The sequence below is a fragment of the Galeopterus variegatus genome, unplaced genomic scaffold, assembly GCF_000696425.1.
Source record: "Galeopterus variegatus unplaced genomic scaffold, G_variegatus-3.0.2 Scaffold2434, whole genome shotgun sequence".
Classification (NCBI taxonomy): Eukaryota; Metazoa; Chordata; class Mammalia; order Dermoptera; family Cynocephalidae; genus Galeopterus; species Galeopterus variegatus.
The window spans coordinates 266,513-277,176 of NW_007728545.1; the positions used below are offsets into that span (position 1 = coordinate 266,513).

A 10,664-nucleotide genomic window follows, 5' to 3' on the forward strand; every position below is an offset into this window, starting at 1 on the left:
AGCTGCATCCCAGAAGATTTGGCATGTTGCATCTTGGTTTTCATTCATCTTAAAATATTTTCTATTCTATTTTGATTTCTTCATTGACCGTTGATTATTTAAGAGTGTGATATTTAATTTCCACATATTTCTGAGTTCCCCCAATTTCTTTCTATTATTAATTTCTAATTTCATACATTGTGATGGGTGAACATACTTTGTGTTGTATTGATTCTTTTGTATTTATCAAGGTTTGTTTTACTACCTAGCATATGGCCTGTCCTGGGGAAGGTACCATATGCACTTGAGATGAACATACAAGGGTACTTCAAAAAGTTCATGGAAAGATTCATATTATTTTAATTCCATTTTTCCATGAATCTTTTGAAGTACACTTGTATATTCTAGTGTTGTTGGGTAGAATGTCCTATACGTGTCTGTTAGGTCTAGTTGATTTATACTGTTGTTCAAGTTTTCTGTTTGCTTGTTGATCTTCTGCCCATTTATTCTACGCATCATTGAAAGTAGGGTATTGAAATCTCCTGCTATTGTTGTATTGTCTATTTCTCTCTTCATTTATTTAAGTTTTTGTTTCATGTATTTTGGTGCTCTGCCATTAACTACAGGTATGTTTATAATTATTATACATTCCTGATAGATTGATATTTATATCATTATCATGTCAGTCTGGTGCTGGCCAGTAAGCTCACTTGGCTAGGGTGTGGTTCTGACAACACCAAGGTCAGGGGTTCGGATCCCTGTACTGGTCAGCTGCCAATAAAATAAAACAAAATGTCACTCTTTGTCTCTAGTAACTTTTTTTGTTTTCAAGTCTATTTTGTGTAATATTAGTACTGACCCTCCAGTTTTCTTATGATTGCTATTGTATAATATGTCTTTTTTCTATCCTCTTACTTTCAGTCTGTTTGTATCTTTGAATCTAAAGTGCATCTCCTATATACAGCATATAGTTGAATATTATTTTTTAATCCAGTCTAACAATCTCTGCCTTTTGATTAGTTTGTTTAATTTGTTCACAATTAGTGTTTTTATTGACATAGTGGGATTTATGTCTGCCGTTTTACTTTTTGTTTTCTACACGTCTCATGTCTTTTTTGTTCCTCTATTCCTCCTTTGTTGCTTTCTTTTGCATTAAGTGAATATTTTAATGTAGCATTTTAATTTCTTTAAGGATTTTTCGTTATGCTTTTTGAGTCATTTCCTTAGGGGTTGCTGTAGAGCTTACTGTATAAATCTTAACTTACCAGAATCAGCTTCAGATTATTACTAACTTAATTCCAGTGAGATATAGACACATTACTCCTACATACCTTTATTTCCTTCCTGCCTTTCTCTATTATTATTATTATGATACATATTATTTCTCTATAGGTTACAAAACTTACAATTAGAGTTAATGTTTTACATAATTTTATGACTTTTAAGGAAGTTGGGGGAAGAAAGGACAGTAAGTATATATTTATAGCCTTTGTTATATTAACATTTTTATTTTTCATTTCTGGTTTTTGTATTTTGTCCTGTGCATTTGCATTGACGTGTGGAGTTATTTCTTTAGCCCAATACAGATTTGCTCCTGTTTACCTCTTTCGTGATATTCCTATGGGTTATAGGTCCAATAATACATTATATAATATTGTTTCATACAATTGTCTTATAAACAATAAGAAATATACATGTGTATTATTTTTTATATAATTACATAATTATGTTTATTGGTCGTATAACTTCGTATAATGTATGCATGTTTATTGGAGCTTTTTGTTTTTTGTGAGATTCAAGTACTATCTGAGGTTACTTGCCTTTAGTCTGAAGAACTTCTTTTAGAATTTCTTGTAGAATGGGTCTGGAGGCAGCAAATTATTTCTGCTTCTGTTTATCTGGGAATGTCTTTATTTTGTCCTCATTTTTTGAATGTTAGCTTTGTTGTGTCCAATCTGCTTTGTTGACAAATTTTTTTATTTTTGAGCATTTTATGTATGTTATCCTATTGACTTCTGGGCCTCAATTATTTCTTTTTCTTTTTTTAATTGAAACATAATTGTACACTTCTGTGGGATACAGCACTGAATATCAATACCTGTGTGCAATATGTGATGCTCAAATCAGGATAATTAGCATATTCAACATTACACAATGTAATCATTTTTTGTGACTCTTTACCAATTTCTTACTAACCCTCTTTCATCTCCCCCTTTCCCAACTCTGGGAAAGTTCTGAGAAGAGACTTCAGTACAGTTCTCTAGTTTTGAAAGTTCGACAAATTACTGTGATTATTCTTTGTTTATTTTAGCTCCCACTTATGAGTGAGGTCATGTGGTATTTCTGTTTCTGTGCCTGGCTTATTTCACTTAACATAATTTTCTCTAAGTTCATTCATATTGCTGCAAACCTAATTTTTTTTAATGGTGGAGTAGTATTCCATTATGTATATATACCACATTTTCCTTACCCAGTCATCCCTTGATGGACATTTAGGTTGGTCCCAGCTCTTGGCTACTGAATAGAGCTGTGATAAACATGGGAGTGCAGGTATCCCTTCAACACGATGATTTCCATTCCTTTGGGTATAAACCCAGCAGCAGGATTGCTGGATCATATGGCAGCTTTATCTGCAGTTGTCTGAGGAAACTCCATACTGTTTACCATAACAGCTGCACTAATTTACAGTCCCAGCAACAGTATAGGAGGGTTCCCCTTTCTCCAAATCCTCATCAGCATTTGTTATTCTCTGTCTTTTTGATAATGGCCAGTCTAACTGGGGTGAGATGATATCTCAATGTGGTTTTGATTTGTATTTCCCTAATGCTTAGTGATGTTGAGCATTTTTTCATGTGTCTTTTGGCCATTTGTATATCTTCCTTTGAGAAATGCCTATTCATTTTTTTTAATTGCATTACTTATTTTTTTACTGTTAAGTTGTTTGAGTTCCTTGTGTATTCTGGATATTAATCTCTTGTCAGATGCATAGTTTGTGAATATTTTCTCCCATTCTGCAGGTTGTCTTTTCACTCTGTCAACTGTTTCTTTTACTGTGCAAAAGCTTTTTAGTTTGCCATAATTCCATTTGTTTATTTTTTCCTTTGTTGCCTGTGTTTTGGGTGTCTTATTTGTAAAGTCTTTGCTCAGTCCTACTTCCTGAAGTGTTTTCTCTTTGTTTTCTTTTAGGAGTTTTATAGTTTTGAGTCTTATGTTTTAGTCTTTAATCCATTTTAAGTTGATATGGTATATAGCAAGAGGTATATGTCTAGTTTCATTCTTCTACATATGGACGTTCAGTTTTCCCAGCACCATTTATTGAAGTGGCAGTGTTTTCCCCAATGTATGTTCTTGGTGCCTTTATCAAAGATCAGTTGGCTGTAAGTATGTGGGTTGATTTCTGGGTTTTGTATTCTGTTCCATTGGACCAAGGCTGGCTGAATTATTTTAATGAACTCTATCCCCCTCTTCTCTGCATCGTCAGACTTTTGATGTTGCTCCTCAGGAGGCAGAGCCTTGGGTATGCAGAGTCACCTCAGATAACAATGATTTTGATAGAACTCTCTTTGTTCCATTCCATGAACACACAGCTGTTGAACTCCATTAATTGCTGGCTGATTGTTCTATTGTTTTCAACAATACACCGGGATAAAGATTGCTCTGCAAGACCAATCTAATCAAATTCTGGCTATTCTGAAGGAAGAGTTCCTGAGATCAGTGTTTGATATTTGTTCTGACCCCAGGAGAGCTCCTCCTCATTATCTCATTCCCTGGTTCTCCCCTGCAAACTAGCTAGGCCTACAGATTACCTGTATCTCCAATGAATTTACCACAACTATCACTGTTTTCGAGATTATCTTTAGGCTCAAACTTCTCCATGCTGTTGCAAAAACGTCAGTTCCTTTGGAAAGAGATTGACAGCTGTTTTATGGTCTCTGCTCCCCCCATCTCACCCCCCCCCCAAAATCTCTGAGCTAGGGCTCTGAAGCAGGAAGTAGAGGCAATTCAAGCTTTTCTCTGAGTGACACCTGTTGGGGAAATAGAATAATTTAATCAGGACCCCTCACGGGGGTAGTGTGGCCCATTCTTTGTAAATAAGTTGTGTGTGGGTGGAGTTAGTGCAGATGTGCAGCGCCACCACCTGGCTGGCATCTGCCTCAGGCGTCCACTGTGCATGGCCGTGCTCTCCAACCTACAGCGTCCAAGGACCTGTTTGGCCAGTTACCTAGCTCCTAGACCTGCATGTGAAGGGTTTGTGACCCAGTCTGTGAATGGGATTGAGGGGTCTGTGAGCTCCAGACCCAGCCCTAGCTCAACAATTGTCCCAGTTGGCAGGATTATGGGCAGGTAAAAGTAGCTGTACAACACCTCTGCTTTAGGAGGTGAGTGCTAACAGAAGGAGGACTTTAGGTCTTCTCAACTTGAAGTTACTCTGCCAGCATGAAACCAATGCCTGACTAGCCTGGACAAGGGTGATTAGGGCCCCAATAGCATAGTGGTACCATACCCAAGATACAGCCTTCATCCCATGAGAGGAGGTTGGGCAAAAAAAGGGAGTTCCCACTTCTCAGCTGCAATCACTGTAACCTCAGCAATCAGTAGATGGAGGAAGGATAAACAATGCTGATGCCCTGCCCCTCCCAGGATGATATCCTTCAGGCTGAGAGGTGAGGAGTGCAGGAGAAGACTTGTGTTCTTCATTGCACTACTCTGCAATGGTGTTTCCATCTCACTGAGCTGGGAGGGGGAGAGGAAGGAAGAAATCCTGGCTGTTCAGGCTGCTGTAACAAAAATACCTTAGACTGGGTAATTTGTGAACAACAGAAATTTATTTCTTACAGTTCTGGAGGCCAGGAAGTCCAAGATCAAGACAGCAGCAGATTCTAGTGCCTGGTGAGGGCTTGTTCTCTGCTTCAAAGATAGTGCCTCTTGCTGCATCCTCACATGGCGGGGGAGCATAAGGGATGAAGAGCTCCCTTGCACCTCCTTTATAAGGTTATTAATCCCATCATGACTTAATTACCTCCTAAAGACAGAGTCAGATCATAGCACTGGTTCAAACATCACTGACTAATTTTAGTATATGAGGGTACTTCAAAAAGTTAGTGGAGAAATAGAATTGAAAGATAATATTAATCTTTCCGTGAATTTCTTTGAATACCCCCGTATTTTCTTGAATAGATGTTTCTTCATTTGCTGTATGCCCTTAGGATCTTTTCCAAAGACTTTAAATAGTTGATTTTTAAAACTAATTTTCACCAGTTTCACTTGGGAGCAGGTCTGCAGGGCTCTTCTCATGCTGGAAGTTGATCTCTGGAGGTACCTCTCTTACATCTCTCATCCTTCCACCTACATTTCCTTTCCAACAGCCTCCTTACTTAATTTCATCATCATTTTATATTCAGTTTATTGGTTATAAAAAAATTATTCACAGCTAAACCATGTAGTACTACAATCATATTTCTTTTTTTACATACATTTTAGTTTTCTGCAGAGTTACTAACTGCCTTGTAATTTTTCTATATTTTGTATGATCTATAACCAATCCATTCTCAATTCTCCAGGAATTTAAGCAACTCTCAATATGGTGAAACACTTCAAAGAACATATCAATTTTAACGTTTTTCTTAGTGGTCTCCTCCCTGGAGCCCTTGTCCTCCTGCTGAAGTCTGCACTGATTGCTCAATAGGCATGCTGCACGGGTGTCTTGTGGGGGTTTTCTTCCATCAACCTGGATGTGTACTTTGGCTTTTTCCTGTTTTGGATCCCCATGTTTCCCTTTTTTCAGTCTTGTATCATTTTGATGGAGAACAACCTCCAGGAGTTTTCTGAGAGGGTGCCTCTCTCTGTAAATGGCCTTATAACACACTCACTTTTGATTGATAGCGTGGCCTAATATAGAAAACTAGACAGGAAATCCTCTTCACTCATAATTTATAACATTATTTTATTGTCAGTTTCAACAGTTTTTTCTATTAAATGCAACATTTCTAAATAAAAAACAGGCTGCTTTCTGCTCAGAATTAGTATAGAACCCAATGCAAACTAAGCGTGGCCTAGTCTTGGTATCGGGGAGCAGTAAAACTGCTCCGGGTGAGGTTCGAACGCACAACCTCAGCGTTACTCATGTACTGTCTTACAAGTACCGCGCACTAACCAATTGCGCCACTAGAGCTTTGCTAGGTGTGTCTTTGGGGAGATGTAAATGAAGACACTTTTACAAATAAAGATTTTTGTTTAAGGAATTAATATGAACAAAAAGGCATCTTCTGATATGGGACTTCCACGAGTGGAATTTAAAGCAGAATCAAGGGAACCAGGGAACTAGCCGACCCCGAGCCTGTTTCCCCCACAACCCAAAGATGCTCCGCAGGCTGAAGTCACCTGAACCTTGATTTTCCACTCAGAGTTCCCCGCAGCTTCTCTAAATTCAGACTATTTGAAAGCATTTGAATGAAAGGAAGTCACACTGGTTCCACAAAGGCAGGACGCTAAAGTGTCTGCATATTAAACAGACGTGTCTATCACTGCACTCTGGGAGAAGTTTCCACGTAGGAGTGTGTATTCGGCCTGTACGAAACCAGTGCACTCCGGGTGCTCCGGATTCACGCGCACCCTGCGTCTCTGTCACCCTATTTTCCTGCACCGCCACTGTCCGCGCTCAGCTAGCCTTCCTTCTATTTTAAATGCCATCCTCTCACCCCCACCCAGTCACTCGCTGGTTTTTAATCTAAGAACGTTAAAATACTTTGCTACCCTGAAACAATCAGAGAGCTAATATGTCCTTTAGAAAAAAAATCACTATTTTAAATGTATGGAAGCAACAAATGGTAAGTAAATGCAGAAAAACGATGAGATAATTATTTCAAAATTTTCTAAAGTCTCATATCTTGAACAATCCATTGTTTACGTTTGTTATATTTTGTTTCAGGCTTTTTACTATGAAAGTTTACAGATAAAGATGAACTATTTTAAACATTTTTTTAAAGGTATTAAACAATATGAACAAAATGGCCCCTTGCATCAGCACATACCTTTTGACTTTTTTCAAATTGAATGTCCTTTGGCCCTCCTGTGACACAGTCAGCTAGTGGGTTTCCCCGCATTACCTGGTAAGTCCACTCTAAGGTGCCCGCTTTTCTGAACTTTTGATCCCTTATTTTTGCCGTCTGTCACAATACTATTGGCATTTCTATGACATTTAGTTTTTCCAAGCAGGAGGCACTGTAAACCTGAGTTGGGATCTTGCCAGTGCATAAAAATTCTGTATTCAGAGAGAGTGCTCTAATATCAATGAACTCTTTCCTTATCTAACTTTATGTTTCACTCCCCTTGTTCAGAAACCCTTAGAATCTACTTCTATATGGGGCAGAAGCAAATAATATTTTGCAGGGCAGAGTCATCTACATTGTTTTCAAGCAAGAAGGAAATGCTCATTAAAGAGGGGTGTGCTACCTCTAAAAGGTTTGGGGGTCCTGGGAAATCTGAGGATTTGGATGTTGTAATGCATAAAATTGGATGTCTTCATTCAATGTCTCAAGTTTCTATTCTTTTCCAATCAAGGCCATGACCTTGGCATATGCACCATTTTCTTGGCCCTGGGGGTCTCAGGAGGCAGGACTACACATAGTCTCTGCCAGGAGTCTCTCAGGGAGCAGGACCACATGCAGCCCTGCCAAGAGAGTGCAGGAAAGTGAGTTGCTCAAAGCACACCTGAGCTAGAGACTGCCACCTGGGGAGGTGGTCAACCACAGACCAGACACAAAGTTCTGGGGCTTAGTGCACACACTAAGCAAATTTATTGGGAAAAAGCAGGTATTATATACGTTTCAGCCAGCCGCAAACCCCTCCCATCACTTCCCCATCTCCTAAATAACTCAATAGGAAGTCTGTGGTTTGAGGTTAAGCCTTGCAAAATCTTGCTGACACAGTATATTCAGGCAAAATACAGTTGAGACAAGCAAAATACAGGAGAGCAAGAGTGCCTCCATCTTTAACAGGTGTTCTCCTTTGTTTTCCTCCAGGCATAGAAGACTAGACTGGGGTTTAACTTTCTTCGGAAATTTCTAATACTATTATTAAGTCTTGGGTCTAAACCTTAGCTTTCTGTACCCTTGGGTTGCAGGATATGAGAGGGTCTTTATACAATCCCATGGAGATACTCTTTTCACACTTAACCTTTATTTAATGATATATTATCTTCAGCCTTTCATTGTCTCTTTCCAAAGCATCAATTTCCTCTAGCAATGACATCCAATTGTATTGCCTTATAATTACCATTCCCCCATGTTTCTCAAAAACCTAATACATCGTATCTGTTAGTGCATATCTTTCCTCTAGTACACCACACCAGTCAGTTCAGGTTTGGTGAAAGTTTTAACAATTGCTCTGCTACTTTGAGCCAGTGACTGTTTGAGCTCCACCCATCCCCTTATTATCAACCAGGTGGTCGGTAATTCAGCTTCAAAAATCTCATCTTAGCATCTTCTTTCTCAGATCATTTTTAGTACCAACAATTGCAGGCTGAGTTCCCTGGAAAGCAGAAGCTAAGATGGAGATTTGTATTCAGAAGGTTCAGTAGGGCATTACCTCAGGATCGACAACTGGGGGCCAAAGAAGAAAAGCAGGATTTATCAGATGGTAAAATTGGGCTGCAGTGCAAGCATGAAAAGGCATCAGCCCACTCCTTGAGGGTTTCTGCAGCTGGAATGACCCTTCAGAGTTGTCCTAAGTTGAGCAGCCAGGGCTTGGCCTTTACACTCTTCATTGATCAGTAATTGGATACAGGCTGCCTGGGAAAGGGGATTCGACCCTGGCCTGAGGCAATTCCTGATGAGGGATGAGAGCTGAGAGCCATCAAGTGACAAACTTCCAAACATCTGCAAGGATAAATCCTTCTGTCTGGGGGATTCAGGTAGTCTGGGAAATACACCATCTGTGATAGAGACTGCCTGGGAAAGGGGATTCGACCCTGGCCTGAGGCAATTCCTGACGAGGGATGAGAGCTGAGAGCCATCAAGTGACAAACTTCCAAACATCTGCGAGGATAAATCCTTCTGTCTGGGGGATTCAGGTAGTCTGGGAAATACACCATCTGTGATAGAGTTAGCAGGAGGAGAGAGATAAGATGACTTCGAGCACAGAGCAGGATTTAAAAACCACCACAGAGATCTTAGATGCTTCAGAAAACATTTTATTAGAGACAGTGGCAGGGCCAAAGTTGCAGTACTAGGTTTGAGAGAGGAAATCCCATCCTTCAAAAGATAAAGGGCATTCTTGCCCAGGTACCATAACCCAAATGAACTAAAGATCAGACAATCAGGAAAGCTTTTGTAAGGCCAGAAAGAGGTGCTGGGTTCCATTAGCATGGAGGTGCCCTCCCTTCATATGAGGCTATATTCTTGCTCCCACTCTATCTTAAGGCTCCCACAGGAGAAAGACAAGCAGGGGGAGGTGTTACAAATGGAGACTGATCCAAAAAATGTTGGAAACTGACAATATATGTCTGTCCTGGGCGACAAAAAAGTGTTATGAAGTGGAAGCTAGATTGCATGACTATAACTGCATCGTTACTTTTATGCCTCTAGAGTGAAGAGTAGGAGGTCAGAGCATCAGAGATGTTTTGCAGATTATGACAGCAGACGGAACCATCCTCATGGAAGGATGATTTTCCTTTGATGGATATGAAAGATCAAATTTGTAACACAGGTCTGGGGGTTTAGGGTTTCCATTCTTTTCCTCTTCACCCACATATTCTTTTAAGGAGGAATATCAGTAGCCTTCTGAATATAAATCGACTTGGTAGAGAGTGAGCACTGTGGCAGCATGGAGGTGATTTAGTCAAGTGGAGGCCATGTAGGAAGACAGTGTGGTGAGAAGATGGATTTGGGGGGGATCAGGTCTTTAGGTGAGAAGCAGGGTGGCTCCTGCCCCCAACTTTTCCTTCCTATTTAGTTTTGAATTGATTCAAGTATGCCAGGATGTCTGACTTGACTGTGCTGACTGGAGTTTTGTGGAACCAGCGCATGACAGGTACTCCATCAGGCCCCACCAGGAACTTTTCAAAGTTCCAGCGGATGTCATGAACTCTCACAGGTTCCCAGGAGATATGTCTGAATGAGCCCAAAATCTCAGAGGGGTGAGGACAGGAGTGCTGAAGCAGAGAGAGGGAAAAGAGAACAGCATCATTTCTGCTCCTGGGTGATCCAGGTTATCTTCACCCACAGGTAATCCGCTCCCTTCTACACCTAGACATTTTAATAACCCATGATTCCTCATAAACCCCACAAATTCTATGAATTACCACCATGCCAACTACCAAGAATGTTGTAGATATTATAGCAAAAGTCTTTCTTTCCGTTTCTCCCTATGACCCCATCACAAAATCGTGCTGCCATGGGTAAGATATGTCACCTCTCTAGCTTTCAATGTCCTTCTCTGCAAAGTAAAAGTTGTTTCCCATGTCTTGGGGCTCCTTGGGTCAATAACATTTTAAATATCTTTTAAGACCATCATAGCATTACTACAGTAATACAGTATTTTGTCAAATAAGAAAAAAATTTTAAAACATCGTCATTTCATCATTTAATTTAAAAAAGACCACTGTAAGAATAAATTGCATGTGGGTCATAATTTTAGAATAAAGAGCAGCCCTATAATTTAGACAAGTTGAGTTTATGAAACCCCCC

The 10,664-nt window shown here is 39.8% G+C and overlaps 1 protein-coding gene and 1 long non-coding RNA gene across 2 annotated transcripts in view; both read right to left on the bottom strand.

The window, feature by feature from the left end:
* Window positions 1-7,743: 7,743 nt before the first annotated feature.
* LOC103597833 lies at window positions 7,744-9,064 on the bottom strand. Its single transcript, XR_551141.1, has 2 exons — window positions 8,928-9,064; window positions 7,744-8,768 (listed from the first exon to the last, which is right to left on the bottom strand). It is a non-coding gene; the product is annotated as an uncharacterized LOC103597833 (long non-coding RNA).
* Window positions 9,065-9,148: 84 nt separating this feature from the next.
* Window positions 9,149-10,664, bottom strand: part of GPX5 (glutathione peroxidase 5 (epididymal androgen-related protein)) — a 10,241-nt gene continuing 8,725 nt past the window's right edge. The window contains exon 5 of the mRNA XM_008581689.1: window positions 9,149-10,129. Within this exon, the coding sequence (XP_008579911.1) occupies window positions 9,923-10,129 (207 nt within the window). The 3' untranslated portion in view covers window positions 9,149-9,922. The remainder of the gene's footprint in view (window positions 10,130-10,664) is intronic.